The sequence below is a fragment of the Emys orbicularis genome, chromosome 1 (genome assembly GCF_028017835.1).
Source record: "Emys orbicularis isolate rEmyOrb1 chromosome 1, rEmyOrb1.hap1, whole genome shotgun sequence".
Classification (NCBI taxonomy): Eukaryota; Metazoa; Chordata; order Testudines; family Emydidae; genus Emys; species Emys orbicularis.
In genome coordinates, this window is record NC_088683.1 from 199722032 (window position 1) to 199746001 (window position 23970).

The following is a 23970-nucleotide window of genomic DNA, read 5'->3' on the forward strand; positions in this document are numbered from 1 at the left end:
TTGAATGTACATAATTCCATTTCTGTCTGCAAAGATACTGTAAGAATAAAAATGGGGTATTTCCAGACAGTCATATCATAACCTTTTAATGCCCTGAATGCCCTATGAAATTATAGAAAGCCTTCCTCAAAAACTGATGGCAGGATATGGGCCAAAGACTACCCACTTAGGTTCAAATCCTGGTCCTTTTGAAGTCAAATCTCACACTGGCTTCAAGATATGCTCAGGGAAGCTCTATGGCCTATGCTATACAGGAGGTTGTTTTTAGAAATGGTCAGACTAGATAATCACAGTGGTCCCTTCTGGCCCTATAAACGATGAATAAGACCAGAATTTGGCCCCTAAAATGAAATATGCCAGTTCCAAGAAAGAATAGTCCATATTCACTTCTAGGGAAATGATCAGGTAACTCCAGGATGTTGGAGCATATTAGGTATCACATGGTCAGGCAAATGACGGAAAATCAGTTACACAGTTCTCAAATGTAAATAACTAACAGAAATGAAGCAGAACTTTCAGTACAGTGAAAATTCACATAACTGTGTAACAGTGCAGCAAGATTTCATGCTTTTATATGCAAGATTTATAGCAATTTTAATGTTTCTAGTGTCATTCCATGTTAAATGTTACAAGGTATAATAAAAGTGAATCAGAATCTAATCAGGCAATTCATCAAAAGAAATAGCTTTTTTGCACTTTGTCCTTGCTTTTGACTCCAGTAGAAGTTAGGGCACAATTTAAAACGCTGATGTATATTATATTCCACTTAATTTTGGTTGCTTTGAGTATGGCTGTAGCTTAATTAAAAATACTTAATTTCATTAATTTGTGTTTGCAGTATCCTTCTCTTAAATCTCAAACTTAGGGTCTGCATCCGACAATAGTACCATGGTCAAAAGAGGTCAGGAAATGAACTCCTACAATGCTTTTCATTCGGGGTCTTGTTGGCAGCAGTAGGACAATGCAGTGATTAACAGAGGTTCACAATCAGATGCACTACTCTAAAATAATATTTTATCATGTGATTAATATTTTCATTTCTACTTTCTTTATATTTTCAGTTCATCAACCAGAATCAATATTAAGCCTTAGTTCCATCCAAAGCCAATCAACAGATCAATAACAAAGTAAATAGTTTCAGTTGCAATCAATTTTCAGTAGCTGACAACTTTAGAGTTCAATGTTCTCTTGTGTTTCCGATAGACTTCATTTTCCATTTTCAAACCTGAGCGTTAGCAAGGTATAACTAGAGCAAGTAATTATAATGTGTAGTACATATAATACTCTTAGTGTCATGAGGAATGAATACATATTTATCTTCAGGAGGAATCTCTCTAAATTCAAATCTCAATGTTACAAATGTACCCAGACAATCTTATGTTTAGACCATGCTCCATTACCATTGACATCAAAACATTAATCCTTTCTCAGGCAGCGTGATGGGGCATACAAACCCCACTCTGGTTGAAATAAGCAATACAGTGTCTACACTGACACTTCGTTGACCTAATTACATTGACCATGACTCTACACTGCTCAGGGAGGTGGTGTTACTATATAGGCATAGAGAGGCACTTACGTTGGCAGGAGCCAAATTTAAGTGAAGATACTTCCACAGCTAGGTCAATGCAAGGCAGCTTACATTGACCTAATTGTGTAGTGTAGACCAGGCCTCAAAAAGAGGTATGCCCTGGGAGGAAGTCAACCTGCCATAACTCTGCCCAACTATTAGTTTTATTTTTATGATGTATTTATTTTGATGTATTTAAAATATGTCTATCCAAAGTACTTCAATTAGCTGCTTGCAGCATTCTCTCTCGCTCACTGGTTATGTCTAGACTTCAATCACTGTGGGTGAGTTAATCTAACTAGCTTGGGTCTCAGAGCAGTGAAGCCAGCATGAACTGCATAAACCCTCTCGGAACTGTGCGTAACTATTCACAGGGCCAGCCTGTGCTAAAGCTGCTGTGGCTTCACTGTTCTGGGATCTGAGCTAGCTAGATTCAAGCTAGCTCAGGCACATTGACTTGAACTGCAGTTACACTAAATGATTGCTGTCTAGACGTACTCTCTGTGAGACTAGTATTACAATGACAGTCGTCATCGGTAGTGGGGGATTTTAGATTTCAGAATCTCAGCTTCTTCAAAATGCCATAGCAATAGAAAGATGTAATCAAGCAATCTTTACTTTTAGGATCTTAAATTATCCCCAGAATATTTACTATGGGATCTTCAGAGAGAGTCTATAACAGGGCTAAAAAAAACCTAGATAAATTCATGGAGAATAGGTCCATCAATGGCCATAAGCCAGGAGGGGAAGAGATGGTGTCCCTAGTCTCTGTTTGCCAGAAGCTGGGAATAGGCAACAGGGGATGGATCACTTGATAATTACCTGTTCTGTTCATTCCCCCTGGGGCACCTCGCATATCGGAAGACAGGATACTGGGCTAGATGGACCTTTGGCCTGACCCAGTATGGCCATTCTTATGTTCTTATGAGAGACTTGATGTCTGTACATTCCCTCTTTTCTATTGATTTTTCCATGTTCTCCAATATTCTGTGTAACGTGACTTTTTCCTGGACCTGTCCCTTGGTTTTCCATTTGGCATCTAATCAAGCACTGCCTCTTCAATCTCAAGCTTCATTTCAACTATATCCAATTTCAACTATATCCAACTATATTTGTGGGTAATACACGAATGGGAAACACCGCAGGTCTCCATGATCTATCCATAGGTGGTGGTGGTTTGAGAAAAGCATGGGAGAGGAGGAAGAGCCAATGCATATGTGTGTGAAATATATAGAATATGTATGAATATATGTGACTAAGTACTTGCAAAATGATTAAGGTCCAGGTTACCACAACTTTAAATTAATAGCTTTTAAAAATAACCAGCCCAAATGATCACTAAATATGGCTGTTGGCTGGACTGCTTGATGTAAATGCTGCTTTAGAACTACACCCACTACAGAAAATTCATTCTCTTTGCCATGCATCATTGAGATACTGCACAACATCAAGCTCAAACTCAGTTGTGTGAAAGGTCTTCTGACATTTTGCATCTGTCACAGGACAGTTGAATTATTATATAATATTAAAGCAGACCAAAGGGATGTTAAGCTGTATCTTGTGTGGAAATGTGAAATATATCGTTGGTTACAAATGCTAAGTGACTTTGTCTCCCTTCTCCCCAAAAAAGCCTTGCAGATATAACTAGGCAGCTATAAATAGCACTGTTATTGACCTGAGAGAGTCACAAAGCTGACAATGAGCCACATTTAAAAAAACAATAGCCTCTACATTTTGCATAGTCAATTACTGTGCTTGCAGGTGCAGCTGGAATTTGAGCATTTAGGGCCGGATCTTAGAATCATAGAATCATAGAATATCAGGGTTGGAAGGGACCTCAGGAGGTCATCTAGTCCAACCCCCTGCTCAAAGCAGGACCAATCCCCAACTAAATCATCCCAGCCAGGTTTTCAACAAGCCTGACCTTAAAAACCTCTAAGGAAGGAGATTCCACCACCTCCCTAGGTAATCTTAAGGCCACAGAAGTTGGTTGGAGCCTTTCTATTGACTTCAGTGGGTTTTGGATCAGGCCCTTAAACTATCTATTTGGACTCTCTCCATATTGCTTGTGTAAAATTATGGATGCAAATTCAGAGACTTGGTTGAGGCCTCATTAGAAATGTGGATCTTGAAATCCAGTTTTCCTGTAGACAGTGAGCAGTTTTCTCTGTGTAATAGAAATTTTGGAAAAGGTCCCCGCTGAAGATAATGGAGTTATGCTGATTTGCACCAACTGAAGATCTAGCCCATTGAGTATGACTATATGCTTAAAATGAAGAGATCATTCATGGTCTAGTAGTTAGAGCAGAGACTAAAAGTCAAGAGGCCTTGGGATGAATTCCTGCCAGTTGCAGATGCTTGGCACTTGTCAAGGTCAGGCCTTTAGTTGTGTCATTGCTGCCTGACTATACCAAATATGTGAGGCAAAATACACTAACAGTGGTGTAATAATCATTCACCGTCTCTTTCCTCGTTCTTGTACTTATCTCTCTCTCCAGCCCTTTGTCTTTCTTAAACTTAATAGAAAGTTTGAGGAGGAGGAATTCAACAGCAGAGTTTGAGGGAAAACAGATTATTCCTCTCCTTTGTCTTTATCAGCACTTCCTGATACAGAATGGAAGGGTGACCATTTTCTCTGGCTTTGACTTAATAGTCAAATGTGTGATCAGGACCCTATTGTGTTAGGTGCAGTACAAATCCAGAGGTAGACATGGTCGCTGCTCTGAAAAACTTAGAATGCTAAACTGGAAAACAGAATAAAATTCCAAGGGTTATGAGAATTAATGCACATGCTGGGAAGATATAAATTATATTATTTGATTGGCAGTGGTAGTTAGGAAGTTGATGAGAGCTGCTTTTCTCACTCTTAGCTTTTTGCTTAACTAAGTTTTGCTTTTTGACTAGTACTATAGAGCTACTATTTGTCATCACAACACATTATTGAACAGATATTAGAATAAGCTCTTTATCAATTTTATTACTACTCTCTTCAAACAGCATTTAGGGCTGGTCTACACTGTGGGGGATCAATCTAAGATACGCAACTTCAGCTACGTGAATAGCTTAGATCGACTTACCGCGGGATCGATGGCTGTGGCTCCCCCGTCGACTCCACTTCCGCCTCTCACTTTGGTGGAGTTCCGGAGTCGACAGGGAGCGCATTCGGGGATCGATTTATCGCGTCTAGACGAGACGCGATAAATCGATCCCCGATAGATCGATTGCTACCCGCCGGATTGGCGGGTAGTGAAGACATACCCTAAGTGACAGTGCTGAGTAGTTCAGCAAGCCCAGTGAAAACAGTTCTCAGACAAGACCAAAGTCTGGACTTTGATAACGCTTGCAATTTTATTTTGCTGTTTTAAGTTGATTGTAAAACACAGTTAGATGTAAAGCTATATAGAGTGTATTGTATTAGGTATGTGATGGGCCCCAGTTTTTTTTTAATGCCACCGTGTTCTAGAAATGCTTCTCAGATATACTGTTGAATCACGTGTCTTTCCCATTTCTCATACAGTTTTTATCAACTTCACAAAATGTGTACAATTCAGGTGTCTGAAAGATTTAGACAAACCTTGGTTTACTGTACTACACACATGGACAGGAAATACTGTAGCTCACTTCTCCAAGACAAAACTTGCTAACACAGTATATAGCCAATTCCATTGTAAGCCATGTTGAGCAGTAATGAATAAGAGAAAGTTTGATCTTCCTTTGGTTTATTAGTCTGCAGTCAAAGTCCCTGATTTTTTAGAATTGTAAAGAGATCCCTCACAGTTAACTGATGATATTGCTTTTGGTTAGAGTTGAAATTGTAATAGAAAAGCTGCTTAAATTCTCTCATCAACTGAGTGACTCATACAATTAGTCTTTTTACTAAAGTTGACATCTTGGGGGTTAAATAGCATAGTGGGTTAATGCATTACCTTTCCTCTAGCTAGGATCAAATCCAGCACAAAGAATAAGAGAAAAAACGTTTGATGGTGCAATTTTATCTGCCTCACCTAAAACCCACCACATTTGGCAGCGTCTTTACTTGGGAGAGGTCCAGGACTGAGAGGGTGTGAAGAATATCTCTAATTAGGATTGAAGTGGGAAGGGAGAGTTATCTGGTGAAGCTTGTTTATATACACTAGCTCTGACCCCACTTATAAGACTCTTGTTTTCATGAGCACCATGTTCACTTAGTTTTGAAAATGAAAGTTGGAGAGCTAGTGAAAGAAATGGAGGCGAGTGGATTTCTCATGAAAGCTGAAGTTCTTTGAACTGTTCAGCAACACTCATTTTCAGAGCGGTTTGGGCTACATGGCGCGCAAGAGTAGTGAAGAAAAGTTTTGAGTGTGCCATTTCAGTGTGAAATTTGACAAAATGATCCCTAATTACTTGAGGGTGACAATTCAGGTGTCCTTGTTTCAAAGTCTGTGTTGTGAAATGCCTTTGAGGAGATTCTTCTTGGATACATGTCTTCAATGCTTAAATCAGACAGCTTAAATTTCCTATCAAATAAAATACAAAGGGGAAGTGGGTTGAGATTTGAGGGAAAAGCGTAATTTTGTAAGGTATTCTTCCCACTAGGAACTAGGGTATTGTACATTTTTCAGTTACCATTACCAAAGTGACAAAGTGCAGCACAAAATATTAAAACAATTATTATTTATGTTATGGTACAGTACTATTGGTTAGTGTTAATTGGTTTGAGACTGGGATGCCATTGTGTGTTATACACTGTATAAGTAGTAACATAAGAACATAAGAACGGCCATACTGAGTCAGACCAAAGGTCCATCAGCCCAGTATCCTGTCTACTGACAGTGGCCAATGCCAGGTGCCCCAGAGGGAGTGAACCTAACAGGTAATAATCAAGTGATCTCTCTCCTGCCATCCATCTCCACCCTCTGACAAACAGAGGCTAGGGACACCATTCCTTACCCATCCTGGCGAATAGCCATTAATGGACTTAACCTCCATGAATTTATCTAGTTGTCTTTTAAACCCTGTTATAGTCCGAGCCTTCACAACATCCTGAGGCAAGGAGTTCCACAGGTTGACTGTGCGCTGTGTGAAGAAGCACTTCCTTTTATTTGTTTTAACCTGCTGCCCATTAATTTCATTTTTGGCAACGTTTTTCAAAATTTTAGTGATTTTTTTCCACTTGTGTGGCCAGCTTACAGCACAGTCTATCTTTTTCAAAAATTTGAAATTGATGAAAATATTTTTCAAGGAAATTGTAAAAGCTTTCAAAAAAATGCTCTGCATTTTTCAACCAGCTTTCCTGGTAACTGTCCAAAAATAAACTCCCTAAAACCTTCACCAAATCCAGATAATACAAGCCTCTGAGGCTGGGGAGGATCCAAAGGGATATCCAGTTCTGCCAGGAAAAAAGTCCTAGCCTCTTTAAACTCTCCTCATATGGGACCCGTTCCAAACCCCTAATCATTTTAGTTGCCTTTCTCTGAACCTTTTCTAATGCCAGTATATCTTTTTTGAGATGAGAAGACCGCATCTGTCCGCAGTATTCAAGATGTGGGCGTACCATGGATTTATATAAGGGCAATGAGATATTCTCCGTCTTATTCTCTATCCCTCTTTTAATGATTCCTAACATCCTGTTTGCTTTTTTGACTGCCACTGCATACTGTGTGGACGTCTTCAGAGAACTATCCACCAAGATCTCTTTCCTGATTAGTTGTAGCTAAATTAGCCCCCATCATATTGTATGTATAATTGGGGTTATTTTTTCCAATGTGCATTACTTTACATTTATCCACATTAAATTTCATTTGCCATTTTGTTGCCCAATCACTTAGTTTTGTGAGATCTTTTTGAAGTTCTTCACAGTGTGCTTTGGTCTTAACTATCCTGAGCAGTTTAGTATCATCTGCAAACTTTGCCATCTCACTGTTTACCCCTTTCTCCAGATCATTTATGAATAAGTTGAATAGGATTGGTCCTAGGACTGACCCTTGGGGAACACCACTAGTTACCCCTCTCCATTCTGAAAATTTACCATGTATTCCTACCCTTTGTTCCCTGTCTTTTAACCAGTTCTCAATCCATGAAAAGATCTTCCCTCTTATACCATGACAACTTAATTTACATAAGAGCCTTTGGTGAGGGACCTTGTCAAAGGCTTTCTGGAAATCTAATTACACTATGTCCACTGGATCCCCCTTGTCCACATGTTTGTTGACCCCTTCAAAGATCTCTAATAGATTAGTAAGACATGATTTCCCTTCACAGAAACCATGTTGACTTTTGCCCAACAATTTATGTTCTTCTATGTTCTTATGTTTCAACTAATTTGCCCGATACTGATGTTAGACTTACTGGTCTGTAATTGCTGGGATCACCTCTAGAGCCCTTTTTAAATATTGGCGGTACATTAGCTATCTTTCAGTCATTGGGTACAGAAGCTGATTTAAAGGACAGGTTACAAACCATAGTTAATAGTTCCACAATTTCACATTTGAGTTCTTTCAGAACTCTTGGGTGAATGTCATCTGGTCCCGGTGACTTGTTACTGTTAAGTTTATCAATTAATTCCAAAACCTCTAGTGACACTTCAATCTGTGACAATTCCTCAATTTTGTCACCTACAAAGGACGACTCAGGTTTGGGAATCTCCCTAACATCCTCAGCAGTGAAGACTGAAGCAAAGAATTCATTTAGTTTCTCCGCAATGACTTTATCGTCTTTAAATGCTCCTTCTGTATCTCGATCGTCCAGGAGCTCCACTGGTTGTTTAGCAGGCTTCCTGCTTCTGATGTACTTAAAAAACATTTTGTTATTACCTTTTGGGTTTTTGGCTAGCCGTTCTTCAAACTCCTTTTTGGCTTTTCTTATTACATTTTTACACTTAATTTGGCAGTGTTTATCCTCCTTTCTATTTACCTCACTAGGATTTGACTTTCACTTTTTAAAAGATGCATTTTTATCTCTCACTGCTTCTTTTACATGGTTGTTAAGCCACAGTGGCTCTTTTTTAGTTCTTTTACTGTGTTTTTTAATTTGGGATATACATTTAAGTTGGGTCTCTATTATGGTGTCTTTGAAAAGTGTCCATGCAGCGTGCAGGGATTTCACTCTAGTCAATGTACCTTTTAATTTCTGTTTAACTAACCTCCTCATTTTTGCATAGTTCCCCTTTCTGAAATTAAATGCCGCAGTGTTGGGCTGTTAAGGTGTTCTTCCCACCACAGGAATGTTAAATGTTATTATACGATGGTCACTATTTCCAAGCGGTCCTGTTATAAAACTGCATTCTTACACCCATCTTCCAGAACAGCCTCAATAGCTTTCTGACTAGCAGAAAGGTCAGGTGACCCAGACCCAAGTCCTCTAATTAGACAATGGGAAACATAGCTAATATGTTTTCCACCATGTCCACATAGGGTTGCAATGCCTTTAAAGTACTAGTCTAGTTTCTTTTTTAGTCCATGACTGCAGACTTTCCAGGTCTAGTGGAAGCACTTGAAGACGCTGATCTCTGTACTGATGAAAGATCATGTTTAAGGAAAAAAATAATTTTGTTCTCAGAAAATGTTATGTGCTCATCAGCTAAATGGTCTGGAAGTTCCACTCAGTGTAACTGAAAGTTAGATGCACATCACCCCGTATGGAGTGCTTTTGTATTTTTAGCCTCTTTCAAACTCCTATTATCATTTCTATAATGAAAAATCTCCTCTTTCTTCTCTATCCAATACATGTGACTACATTGTGTGTCTGTTCATATTTTCAGTTTTCAGATTTAGTTTGTGTTCTAGTAGTTGTCATCAAGGGAAGAATCTCCTGGAAATAGCTTTTTGTGATTTGAATCCACTAAACCAGAGTACTGGATATCCTGCCCTTCCCTCCTTCGCTTAGTCAATCCAGCAGAAGCAGCCAAGAAGCGTGATCTGGAAGTGTTCACTTCTTCAGATCACCAATTCTGACCTTCAGTTCCTCTTAGGGCAGCTTCCAAATCAACAGCCAGCTTGGAGATGTGTTCACATCGCTTTTCCCAAAAGAAGAGAAGACTGATTGGGTGAATGTCAAACAGTTCAGAGGCCTGGCTCAGATCAGCACTCAAATGTTAATTGCTTATCTGAACTTTGTTGACTACAAAACTTAGCTAGAAATTTGGCAAGGTTGATTTCTCTCAAGATTTTCACTACTTTCTTCTTCTGAACCCAGCAGATCCAGGATATCCAGTGTACAAAAGACATTTGTGGGCAGGGATGTTCTTTGACTCTCAGGGTATGTCTTCACTACCGACCGGATCATCGGGCAGCGATTGATCCAGTGGGGATCGATTTATCACGTCTAGTCTAGACGTGATAAATCGATCCCTGAGTGCTCTCCCATTGACTCCTGTACTCCAGCTCGGCAAGAGGCGCAGGCAGAGTTGACGGGGGAGCAGCAGCAGTCGACTCACTGTAGTGAAGACACCGCAGTAAGCTGATCATAATTTAGATCGACCCCCCCCCTTAGTGTAGACCAGGCCTCAGAAAAACTTGATACAAGTTTTGCGTGAAGGTTAGGTTGGTGTTGGAGGCAAAGTCACTTATTTTGAGAAGGACCTTGTATCTGTGAAATCCAGTGGAAAATTGACTGGTAACTCCCATTCCTATGCACACAGGTTCTTCCTACTTAATAAATCCATTGGGGAGCTTAGTTCCTCTTGGAAGTAAGTTGTTTTGTTGCTGAAGTTTTTCTGTTCTATTAATCATTTCTTCCCTGAGATGAGAATTCTTTGTACTCCTTCACCATTTGATACAAGCAATAGACATTCAGTTGCTTTCTATTAGCAACAAGAAAAACTGAGGGGGAGGCATTTGAAAAAGCAGCTTGATGACATTGGTGCTGCTCCAAGCAATTTATACTGAGGCGAGTCTCTGATCTTGACCATTTTTTTTCCTGAAGAAGAACTCTGGGTAAGCTCAGAAGCTTGTCTCTTTCACCCACAGAAGTTGGTCCAGTAAAAGATATTACCTCATCTCTCTCATATCCTGGGACTGACACAGCTACAACAACACTGCGTACATTTTTTTTTCCTGGCAGAACTGGATATCCCTTTGGATCCTCCCCAGCCTCAGAGGCTTGTATTATCTGGATTTGGTGAAGGTTTTAGGGAGTTTATTTTTGGACAGTTACCAGGAAAGCTGGTTGAAAAATGCAGAGCATTTTTTTGAAAGCTTTTACAATTTCCTTGAAAAATATTTTCATCAATTTCAAATTTTTGAAAAAGATAGACTGTGCTGTAAGCTGGCCACACAAGTGGAAAAAAATCACTAAAATTTTGAAAAACGTTGCCAAAAATTTTCAGCCAGCTCTAGCCACCACTTTTGGGACTAGGGGATTGAGTTTGGTATTGTTAGAATGTATGCTAGATGGTCATCCTCCATTCCTGTTTTGTAGAAGAAAAAAGCTTGTACCAATGGCAAATTTCCCAGTATCTACTCAGACTGTGATTTGCGGGCATTGTCAAGCTGCTTTTGTAGGCTGGGATTTTCAGTGGGACTTAACCAGTCATCCACTGATTTTCTGGATCCCCTTACCACAGATTCCCTCTGGCCCTTCCTCACCTTCCCCAGATTCCTCCAAGACCTTTTCTACCTAGTAGCTCTACCATTTCCCCTAATGTGAGCGGGAACGGGGATGAGCCACCAATGGTTGTGGGGGGCAAAGACGAGAGACGAGAATCTCTTTCCTCCCCTGCCTGTCTGGAGGCCAGGCCCTGGTACGTCTGCTCTCCCCTTAATGCAGCGGCTGGGAGGGAAATGGTATCTTTCTTGCAGCTCTCCTGCTGCCCGCTTGCATAGCTGTAGCTATCTGTGCTGTTAAGCTGGAGAATTTTTAACCCCCCATCAACAGCTGATCAGCAGCTTGAGGACAGGACCCAGAGGCAACAGGCAGTAGAGCTAGATTCCTGGACTTTTCACTTCACCAATGGCTTCTTCCCTTTGCTCCTTCACAGGGGGCTGGAAGTTTGGGGGAGGCATTGTTGTCTCCCTCTATCCTAGAGCTGGAGGGAAATGTTCTTACTCTCCCTTATTAAGCCAAGGATAGGCCGCTATTTATAGAGCAAGACGAATCATTTGCTTCTATTCCTTGTATTAAGGGGAACTTATATTCCTCTCTATCTAACACAAACAGTTTATTATTTTTCGTAAAGGAGAGACGAGGTAGGAAAACAGAAAACAAGTACACTCAGAGCCAGCATTTCCAGAATGTGAAAAACATCCATTTTATCCAAGTTTGCAGCAAGCTGTGAACAGGGCCGGCTCCAGCTTTTTTGCCGCCGCAAGCAGCGAAGAGAAAAAAATAAAAATAAAATAAAATAAAGCCGCGATCGGCGGCACTTCGGCGGCTGCTCTACCGACGCCGCTTCATTTTTCGGCGGCAATTCGGCGGCCGGTCCTTCCCTCCGAGAGGGACTGACGGACCCGCTGTCGAATTGCCACCGAAGACCCGGACGTGCCGCCCCTTTTCATTGGCCGCCCCAAGCACCTGCTTCTTGCGCTGGTGCCTGGAGCCGGCCCTGGCTGTGAATCACCATCATGCTTCTGAAGTGCAGATGCAAGCAAAAGTTAAGAAGATAAAGATCATTGCATTGTATAATCTCATCATGTTGGTACTGAGTCCAATTGCTGTCCTGGGATTTTCAGGCTTGCATATGTCCATGGGGAGGTGGATACATTCTTATTTATACTGAGGGTAGTATCTGGGAGCCCAACTCAGGATCCCCGTTTTGCTAGGGACTCTACAAACACAGACAAAAATACAGACCTGCTCCAAAGAGTTTACAATTCATCGATTCCCAGGCCAGAAGGGACCAGAGTGATCTAGTCTAACCTCCTTTATGAGACAGGCCAGAGAACTTTCCCCAAAATAATTCCTAGAGCATATCTTTTAGAAAAACATCCAATCTTGATTTAAAAATTGCCAGTCATGGAGAAGCCATCACAACCCTTGGAAGTTGTTCCAATGGCTAATTACCCTCAATGTCAAAAATTTACAACTTATTCCCAGTCTGAATTTGTCTAGTTTCAACTTCCCGCCACTGGATTGGGTTAGACCTTGTTCATTAAATTGAAGAGCTCATTATTAAATATTTGTTTCCCATGCAGATACTTACAGACAGTAATCAAGTCACCCCTTAGTCTTCTCTTTGTTAAGCTAAATAGACAGCTCCTTGAGTCTATCATTGTCACCATAAAGCATGTTTTCTAATCCTTTCATCATTCTTGTGGCTCTTCTCTGAACCCTCTCCAATTTATCTTGAATTGTGGGCACCAGAACTGGACACAGTATTTCAGCAGCAGTTGCACAAATGCCAAATAGAGAGGTAAAATAACATCTGTACTCCTACTTGAGATTTCCCTGTTTAGGTATCCCAGGATGCATTAATGCTTTTGGCCACAGTGCCAAGCTGATTATTCATCACAATCCCCAAGTCTTTTTTAGAGTCACTACTTCCCAGGCTAGAGTCCCCCAATCTGTAAGTAATGGCCTACATATAGTTTGCTTGCGCCCAGTTTATCAAGGGATCCAGATCTCTCTGAACCAGTGACCTGTTCTCTTCATTATTTACCACTCCCCCAATTTTTGTGTCATCTGCAAACTTTATCAGTGATTTTATGTTTTCTTCCACACCATTGATAAAAATGTTAAATAATGTAGGGCCTGAGGGCTCCCACTGGAAACACACCCACTTGACAATGATTCCCCATTTACAATTACATTTTGGGACCTATCAGTTAGCCAGTTTTTAATCTATTTAATGTGTGCTATGTTAATTTTATAACATTCTAGTTTTGTAATCAAAATGTTGTGTGGTACCAAGTCAAACACCTTACGGAAATCTATTACATCAATACTATTACTTTTATTGACCAAACTTGTAATCTCATTAAAAAAATCAAGTTAGTTTGACAGGATCTGTTTTCCACAAACCCATGATTTGCATTAATTACATCACTCTCCTTTAATTCTATACAATGTAAGTACATTAGGAATTTAGTGAAATTCTGCCTTATTTATATATCTTCAGGAGGATGAGTTAGAATCTACCAGTCTTCTTTGGATCCAGAAAGAACCTAGAATAAGTTCTCTTCTAGGTTTTCCTGAAGTGAACCTAGTATGATGGGACTTAATACTACCAGACCTTTTTCTTTGTTGGTGGTTTAGAAAGATGCTTGCAAAAAGAAGTCAAGGGACTTCTTTGGAGTCTGAGGAAAAAACTCTTTATTACCATTTGAGCCTACTTGTCTTAAATCAAGCAGCCCAAAAAAATCAAAGAAATCCCTCTTCTAATCTCAGAGATAAGAAGGCTCTTGTGCTTGCAGGCATGCATTGTGTTTGGGCTAGACTTTTCTCAAAGGGAGTCCTGGGGCATATTTTTGGGGAAGAATTATTGCAGCTCTATTGAAGCTTGAAATAAATGTAATTATACTATAATAAATAATAATAATAATATCAAAGTTGGTAGTCCCTGGACTGACCCAGTGTACCTATATTGTTGATTTCTAGGGTCCTGAGCCTAAATAAGGAGATTGTTCAATTCAGAAGAATCCTCAGCAAATTTTGCTAATGATTTTTTAAATAATTTAGTGCCATCAGACTAGATTATTCCTTGATCTAGAGTTTATATGTAAAGCTCTTAAACACAGATTTCTTCTAGCTAATAGTCCTTGAGGAAAATCTTGTTATAGCATGAGGTAAATGAAAGTTTAGGGTGTAAATGCTTCAAATTTCTTTTAATGTTTCTTTGGAGGTTTGTGATTTGGAGAAGAGGGATTTCCTAAAGCCTCTCAAAAAGATGCAACACAAACAACAGCTAGGACTGTCACAGCCTCCCATGTCATGTAGGATATTAGCCACTCCTTCTTTGTTATCATCTAGATATTGAACTCTGGACCTTCAGAGCTAAAACTTGAGACTTGCCTTCCTTCCTCCCACTACCTTGCATTGGAAAACAGCAACAGAGACATTGTCTGCTGTGGGAGGAGATTTCCTGGCATGGAACCAAGAAGCAACTTTGTGCTGAAAACCAGACTGTTGGTGATATGGGCAGGCGGGGGCATGAAGGTCTCCTGCTTGGATAAGGGTGGGCGTGGAGAGGTCTTTCTTCTGTAGCTGGAAGTGGGAGGAATTGGAAAGTAGGGTGGTGTTGGTCAAACAGGTAGAGAAGAAAGAGGGGAACCAAGTGAACTCAACCTTCTTTGCAGGGCCAGATTAACTCTCCTGTGGGCCCAGGGCTATTAGATTTTGTGAGGGCCCTGTGTACAAGTCTTTTTCCTGGGAGGGAGTTTGGTGCAGGAGGGGGCTGTGGCAGGGGATTGGGGTGCAGGAGGGGGTGCGGGGTCTGGGAGGGAGTTTGGTGCAGGAGGGGGCTGTGGCAGGGGATTGGGGTGCAGGAGGGGGTGCGGGGTCTGGGAGGGAGTTTGGTGCAGGAGGGGGCTGGAGCAGGGGGTTGGGGTGTCGGAGAGGGTGTGGGGTCTGGGAGGGAGTTTGGTGCAGGAGGGGGCTGGGGCAGGGGGGTCGGAGAGGGTGTGGGGTCTGGGAGGGAGTTTGGTGCAGGAGGGGGCTGGGGCAGGGGGTTGGGGTGTCGGAGAGGGTGCGGGGTCTGGGAGGGAGTTTGGGTGCAGGAGGGGGCTGGGGCAGGGGGTTGGGGTGCAGGAGGGGAGTCTAACCTGGGGCAGGGGGTTGGGGTGCAGGAGGGGGTGCAGGGTCTGGGAGGGAGTTTGGGTGCAGGAGGGGAGTCTGACCTGGGGCAGGGGGTTGGGATGTAGGAGGGGGTGTGAGGTGTAGGCTCCGTCTGGGAGGCGTTTACCACAGGTGGCTCCCAGCCGGCGGCGCAGCAGGGCTCAGGCTGCCTGCCTGCCATAGCCCCATGCCGCTCCCGGAAGCGGCTGGCTGCTAGCACGTCTCTGCAGCCCCTACAAGCACCGCCTCCATAACGCCCATTGACCGGGATGGTGCTGGGGGCGCGGGCAGCACGCAGAGCTGACTCCCTCCCCCGCCGGGGACCTCAGAGACGTGCTAGCAGCTGGCTGCTTCCGAGAGCAGCGTGGGACTATGGCAGGCAGGCAGCCTGCCTGAGCGCCCCTTTTAGCGGCCCGGAGATCGCTGCCTGTGATTTATTTCTGCGGGGCCCCCCTTGAGCTGGGGCCCTGGCCTGCAGCCCCTAAAGCCCCTGCCTTAATCCAGCCCTGCTTTTTTGGAATATCTCCTCCTCCTCCTCTCTCTCTCTCTGCTTTTCTAATGTGCACACCACCATATCTAGGAGCTAGATATAAAAGTAATGGCCACATTATAGATGCCAGAAAATTACTGAATTTCTCTCTCCAATTTAAGCAACCTTTTCCATGGGAATCGTGGTGACTGTTTCCAGCAGAAACATTGCTAGTCATTATAATACTCATCTTAGGGTGCCTACTTTGTGCCTCTGAAAATCTCCCCCTTTGGAGGATCTGAAGGAATTTTTTATTTTTATTTTTAGATCAATGAAATATTTTGCAGCACCTGCCCCATCCATAGGAATAAAGAGGGTTTTTTTCTTACTGTTACTAGTTTTCAGCAAGAATAGAGCACACTGTGTTGGGGGGAGCGGTAGAAAAATCTATTGTATTTATCTGTTTAGATTTTATGAGTTTAAGAGGATCCTTTACTGATTTGCTGTTTCTTAACAAGTGGAGGAAATTCAGAATCCAATGTTTTTTCCATCAACAGCAGCACAGAAAAATCATCTTTATTTTTCAGATTTTTTTCATGTTTTAAAGGATCTTTCATTGGGATTTGCCCAGAGAATCTGATCATTAAGGTTTTTAATACTGAGTGTAGAGTAATTTTCAAAGTAATTTATCCATCTTCCTACTGAGACTTTTCTGGCACTGTAGAGAATGAGATTTCTCTCCCTTAAAGACTTAAAGGTGGCAATTTTGCAACAGAAAAGCTTCAAAAACAGACTCCAACGAGAAACTGCTGAGCTTGAATTAATATGCAAACTAGATACCATTAACATGGGTTTGAATAGAGACTGGGAGTGGCTGGGTCATTACACATATTGAATCTATTTCCCCATGTTATGTAGCCTCACACCTTCTTGTCAACTGTCTAAAATGGGCCATCTTGATTATCACTACAAAAGTTTTTTTTTCTCCTGCTGATAATAGCTCATCTTAATTAATTAGCCTCTTACAGTTGGTATGGCTACTTCCACTTTTTCATATTCTCTGTATGTATATATATCTTCTAACTATATGTTCCATTCTATGCATCTGATGAAGTGGGCTGTAGCCCACGAAAGCTTATTCTCAAATACATTTGTTAATCTCTAAGGTGCCACAAGTACTCCTGTTCTTTCTCCCTTCAGTATATGTCATTTCACTTTTATTATAACCAAAGGGCCAAATTCTGTCCTCAGATACATAATTCTCGTCATTTGAAGTTAGTAGAAATGTTTTTTATCTTATATTTCCTTAGGGGTGGTAGAGAGGAAGAAGAAAAGTAGAAATTAGAATTTCCCCTTCCTAACTTTGTTTCCTGCCTGTAGGAAGACTAGGAGAGAAGGAAGACTCATGTTTATCCTTTTCATGTTTACTATTCCTTTCTGTGTGAGGAAGAATTATGCTTCCTTTTTGTTTCCTTTCTGAAGAGAAAAAGACTTTTCCCCCCTCTCTGGGCAATGGATTGGGGGGGAAGGGACAGCAAGCCCAGAAACACTTCAGAGACAAATGAATTAGAAGGTCTATGGAATCTAAGGACTGGTTTACACTTAAAACTTACTTTGGCACAGCTATGCTGTCAATCCCCCCAACCCACAGTGTAGACACAGCCGACAGAAGAGTGTTTCTATTGACATAGCTAATGTCATTTGGGGAGGTGGTGGTGTTACACTGGCAGAACAACTCCTGTTGGCATACGCTGCATCTACACTAGGGAGCTCTGTCGAGGTAGGCTCAGTAGTGTAAATATAGCCTAAGATGAGGTTTGTGAGGATGGGAGGAGTGGTGGTTGAAGCAGCTTTTAGGCTTGACTTAGATGCTTAGGGCTTGTCTACATGGTGGGGTGATGCACTCTATGGGTGTGTGATTTCTAAACTGCGCAAACGTGTTATGCTTTAATTGGTCCATGTAGATCCTGCTGGTGCACTTTAACATAGTGCTATTTGAAACAGTACTACATTAAAGTACATTAGGGATCCGTTAGTGTGCACCAGACACATTCGTTAGCGTGCGCAACACATTCGTACAGTTTAGAAATCACACCCCAGAAGAGTGCACTACCCTACTGTGTAGACAAGCTCTAGATTGAGATCAACAGTGTCCTACTTTCTTTCAGTGAATATGTGGGAGAGGGAGATCACATTTGCTACAGGCATTTTTTTTGGAGCTAGTTTTCTGTCATGAATAGCTGCAGGAAGAGTAGAGCATGGGCAGGGAGCTGTTATAGGGTTTCAAAGCTCTGCAGCGCTGCCTGCTCCACCTGTAAGCCTCCCTTGATCTCACAAGTACTACGGCCCTTATTGCCACAGGCTGTCCCTACAACAGCCTCACAGTGTCACCTTCTGCTCTCCTCTCTTACAGCCCCTGCAGGAGAGGACCTGCCAGGCAGCAATTTTGAACCCCACTGGAACGAGGCACTTTGCTCAATGGTACTTCCACTGCCTCCTGCAAGCTCTTCAGGTCACTAAATGTAGTGTGGGCTTCTTTCTGCTATTGTACACCCCTTCTCCTACAGATCCCCTCCTGGGGAGTCCTATGCAGTTCAAGAGCTGCTGCATGCCTCCTGTCCTTTTGCACTGTGAGTAAAGCTCATGATAGTATCCTCACTCCTTCCCCATCAAACTTTTCAAATAAGGTCCCTGGGGCAAGGGTTGCTCTGGTCCTTACTTTATCCTTTTTAAAGGCAGAAGCTTGGAGGCAGGTACAAGAAATCTACAGAATTTCCCTTGTGGGGGAAAACATAGGAAAAAATAGGCAAGAAAAAGAGGGCAGGAAGGTAAAATGGTTATCAGTACAGCAAAAGAGCAAAAGAACCAATGCTTTGGGAACCTGTGCAGCTGCATAATCAAATGATAGGTAGGGACCTACCTATGACAATCCTTGAAGGAAAGAGCCCTCAAATATTCTGAGAAGCTGCCTGTATCTTGTCTATATTTTATGTGACTTCATGTTCTGGCTGCAACTTGCTTCCAGAGAGATTCCTGATCTCAGTAACATGCCACATCATGCCAGCTACTGTCTAGGTATCCCTCAGCCAGCCAGTTCTGTTCCACTTACACAAGTGCAACATGGGTATAGCTTTGATAGGAATTAAAGCTCTCTGAATGAAGGCAGAATTAGGCTCCAAATGTGGGATGTGGGGAAAAGGAAAGAACCATCACTTCTGACTGCTGCCTCCATACAGCCTTTCCTTTGCAGGAAGAAGAGTTCTGATTTTTACTAATGAGATTCAGTAATGTAAAATAAACTTGTGAGAGAGTGGAAGCACTTCACCCATTTGACAAGTGGGGAATCAGCCTGACAACGGCAGTCAAAGAAAGGTTCACCCCAGTTTCTACAATGGTAGCAGATGGTTCTTCCATAATTTGATTACTGGCTAGCACAATTTAGTGAATGATGAGTACCCCAACTCCATAATAAATATAAATCAAGCAGAAACACGGGAAGTCACATGGGAAACTTGATCGTGCCTGGAGTTTCTTGCTACATTTTTAAGATGGGATAAAGTTGCCATTGAAATGCAGGCAGCAGCCTTGTGTTTGTAAACCAAAGCTCCTAAAGGAGGAAAACAAGACAGAAATGGATATTCTAACTGTGACGTGCAGTCTATATGGTTTTATAAAAACATAATAAGAAGTGAATATAATGTAACTGGAATCGTTTTATAAAAATATGATAATAAGTGAATATAATGTAACTGGAATATGCTTCATGCAAAAGGTCTCTTGTAAGGTATCATTACAAAGCTTATAATCTACTGAGTGTGATCATCCTATTTGTATAAATGTACCACTCTTATCTAAAACTAGAAATATAAAATATAACTCTGAGGGCCTATTGTAATTATGCAAAGTGTGGGCCATTAATAGTGGTTTGGAATCTTGATGACTCCCATTAACCAGGACCATCGTCTGCAGATAGCTGTGTTTACCTGTTAGTCTTCCTGTATATGTGTGTGCTGGCAAGTGGGTAATGAAGTCTTGCAGTGACATGTGATCATGTCACCTGACCTGGAATCCATCTTTAACCTGGTGCTTTTCCAGTGGGGGGGGGGTGGAAACCCAGAGGGACAAAGGGTTCCCGCCTTATGCAAAAGATATATAAAGGGGTGGAAGAGAACCAGGGGGGGGGGGAAGGAGCCATCATGAAGAATCCCCTAGCTACCACCTGAGCTGGAACAAGAGCTGTATCGGGGGAAAGAATTGTGCCCAGGCCTGGAAGGTGTCCAGTCTGAGAAAAAACTTACTGAAGCATCTCTGAGGGTGAGATTATCTGTATTCAGTTTGATTAGACATAGATTTGCGCATTTTATTTTATTTTGCTTGGTGACTTACTTTGTTCTGTCTGTTACTACTTGGAACCACTTAAATCCTACTTTCTGTATTTAATAAAATCACTTCCTACTTAGTAATTAACTCAGAGTATGTATTAATACCTGGGGGAGCAAACAGCTGTGCATATCTCTCTATCAGTGTTATAGAGGGCGAACAATTTATGAGTTTACCCTGTATAAGCTTTATACAGGGTAAAACGGATTTATTTGGGTTTAGACCCCATTGGGAGTTGGGCATCTGAGTGCTAAAGACAAGCACACTTCTGTGAGCTGTTTTCAGGTAAACTTGCAGCTTTGGGGCAAGTTATTCAGACCTGGGTCTGTGTTGGAGCAGACGGGAGTGTCTGGCTCAGCAAGACAGGGTGCTGGAGTCCTGAGCTGGCAGGGAAAACAGAAGCAGGGGTAGTCTTGGTACGTCAGGTGGCAGCTGCCAAGGGGGTTTCTGTGATCCAACCCATCACACTAACAATAGAAATCAGAACGTACAATATGTTCCATAGTGGCATGTAATACAGAATCCAGTGCAATAAAGAACAAAGAGAGGATTACACTGGCTGTAAGCAGATGGTGTACACTTGCCTCTTTTATCAGATTCATAAATCTGGGTCCAAAACGCCATGGCTTGTGTCTGTGGCACTGGAGGGAGCTGACAGTCATTTGGGAGGCACGCTGGGAGGCCACTGCTACCATGTAAACAGCATCATACATCAGAGCTGCTTCAGTCTGCATGAAAAACAGAAGGGGGTTCTTTAATTTACATCCTTCTTCCCCCTCCCCTTTTGTCATCTCAGAACGAATATCCCATTCTACTTATGAGAGATTAAGCTGCTGCTTTTCTGCGACTCTCATGTGAGTCCAAAGTTAAAACAAGAGACAGGCCTTGTTTCTTATGCTTTGTGTTAATTTGTGCTACCAGGTATTGCTGAGCAAAATATTTAACAATCAGATGGAAGAGTGGTCTAGGCGCAGGAATGAGGAGATTTGCATTTTATTCCCATCTCTGCTGTAGATTTCCTGTGTGATACCAGGGAAGTTATTTGGGGTGGAATTTTCACAAGTGCATCAGGCAAAATATTGAAAAGACTAAGTGATTTAGGAGCCTACATCCCATTTTCAGAAGTGCCTTAAAGTCTGATTTTTAAAGGTATTTGGGTGCCTAAAGATGCAGAAACTTGCCTAGTGAGATTTTCAAAAGTGCAGTCAATCCCACTAGTTGCCTCCCTATTTTCAGGTGCCTAAATACCTTTAAAAATATGTCCTTTAGACACTTAGGCTGTTAGGCTCCTAAGTCTCATTAAAAGTCTATAGGACTTAGGAGCTTAAGTGTTTAGTCACTTTTGAAAATGGGACGTTGGCACTTTTGAAAACTTTACCCAAAGTGTTACTGCAAGCCAATGGCACTTGTGTCACTGAGGAGTTTTTGAAAATCCCACCCTTACTCTCTGCCTCAGTGGTCCCTTTATATAAAAGGGGGATAATTTTTACTCACCTCACAGGGATGTTGTCAGAATTAATTCATTAATATGCTACATTATTTATTATAAAAATACTAATTCAGAAGTAAATTTGGGCCTAAGAAAATACTAATGACTTTGCAGATGAGAAACTGGACTCGTTTATATGAACTACATAACTAACACATTTTTTATTCTTTTTCCCCGGTGTTCCTTTGGGAAATTAACAGCTTTGATTCTTTGTCTGTTTCATTTACCTAAGTAAATTACAATGGCATCAGTCTTATCAGCACTGAAGGCTTTTGCTGGCAATCACATGTGATCTGAATGTACTTGCTAATCTTAATATACTGCAGAGGAGGAATCACTCCTGACACCCCTGGTCAGGCTCTGCACAAAACAAAGCTCCCACAATCAAAAGCTAATCAAAAATGTTATAAATGGTGAGATGCACCTCAGGAGACAATAGCAGCTGTACTGTGGGCCAAGCGTCTTTAAAAGTTCCAAACAGATCCTGTTGACTAAGATCCTAATCCAAAGCCCCACGAAGTCAATGGAAAGACTCTCATTGACTTCAATAGGCTTTGGATCAGGCTTGAAATTAGGCTGACTAGGGCACATTCATCTAGGGTTTGACTCTATTTCACTGGAGTTATACCCAGGATGAATTCAGCCTAGAAAGTTTGAGGATTTCTGGTAGAAATGCTTCAGAGCAGATCTCAGTTTGCATCACTATAATGGTCAGACCGTACCATTACTCCAAAATCAGATGCATATATTGTTTGTCAATGGCAGCACTGCCTGCATTGGTACTGTTGGGTATGAAGCTGGAAATGGTTGATCAAAGTTCACTGCTTTATAATTGTTAATATTCATCCATCTTGCTGTGTGACATTGAGCCAGTCACTTTACCTCTCTGTCTGTACTTCCCCTCTGATCCTTTGTTCGTTTCTCTATTTAATGTTCAATCATATGGCTGCACTGAGGAATGAGAGGGCACCTTGCTCCGCTGCATGGGCCACCCATTCTGTGGGTAGCTATGCAGGGGGAACAGAAGCCTCTGTGGGATCACAACATCTCCCGCATTGTGCATGTGGTCAGGAGAGAGTGGAGAATGGCTCTGCACTGGCCAGGATAGCTGTCCACGTGCACTGGGAGATGTATGCTGTGCCAGATATAGACCTACTACTTACCTACTGGAGCAACCAAGTGGCAGATAGTGACATAATCCCAATAATCCCCCAAATACATTCCTGGAAATGCAATTTGAGTGGGGAAAGGCTTTACTGCTGTGAGGGTTGGTAAAATATGGCAGTGGATTGTTGGTAAGAATCTGGTCCAGTTTACAGCAATGAAAATCATCACCCTCTGATGGTAGTTGATGGCCTAGGTGAAATGAGTTGGTTTGTTCTCCTTCAATTTTTAGTAACCACCACTCAATGAAAAAGCCAAACATTGTGTTGGCATGGAGACTGCAACCGCTTTCTTAGCACTAGTAGCCAGCGCTGTTACACTACCCGGCCAGGGTAGTGCAAGCTTGAACTGCTGCCCGTGCTAAACCTGTTCTCTGGTTCGACAAATTAACTTAGTAGGCCTGTCAGCCACCTGCCATTCACTTAAAAATACAACCACATGGAAAAGTCATAAAAACCAAATCAGGGGTGTGCATTGGTAGGGTGTTATAGACATGGCTATGACATCATGGACACTAATCAAAAAGTGACAGTTTTATCCAGGTTTCACAGTTCAAAAATGATTGTGATTATCACAGAAACATTTTGCCGGCTGCTAGTCGATGTGGACTAGACTGAGCTGATATTTTGTAGAAAACATTACATTAAAAAAAAAGGCCACTCTGCATTCACAACAACAAACATGAGTATATACAGGCATTTCTAGTTGGCTAGCCTGAGATCTATGCATTTCCCAGAAGATCTCAAAGCCTCTGTGTGGTTAAAGCCATTCCAGACCGTCTTGCATAACTTGAAGAGCAGAACACATCAGAAATTCTGTGTAATGAACTGTCTTGAGTGTTTCCATCTAACTTTTGCCCTTAATATGGGTTTTTCTATAAAAAAAAAATGATAGCGTCCTACCTCTTCTACAATAGTTAGGCAAAATAGGGTAAATCAGGGGCAGAGATTCAGCCTTTGAATTTCTCATTATTTTGATTTTAATATTTTATTTAGATGATTGCACAGAAATCCAGGTATCTCATTGTGAGAATCTTTCCATTTTCTCCACACCATGCAAGTGCCATTTTGTGAACTAGAAGGGACAAATCTTGCATTAATATTAGAAAGTTGAATCATTGTCCTGATAATGCGTAACTTGTCATTTCCTCACTGTCTAATGAATTACAGCTGTCATTGGCGATCCCTTGAGGCTGAAGATGATCTCTTTCAC

The 23970-nt window shown here is 41.7% G+C and overlaps 1 protein-coding gene across 1 annotated transcript in view; it reads right to left on the reverse strand.

Moving 5' to 3' along the window:
- GRIK1 (glutamate ionotropic receptor kainate type subunit 1) overlaps positions 1-23970 on the reverse strand; it is a 228129-nt gene that overhangs the window by 63134 nt on the left and 141025 nt on the right. The window contains exon 7 of the mRNA XM_065423354.1: positions 20690-20833. Coding sequence (XP_065279426.1) covers positions 20690-20833 — 144 coding nt within the window. The remainder of the gene's footprint in view (positions 1-20689; positions 20834-23970) is intronic.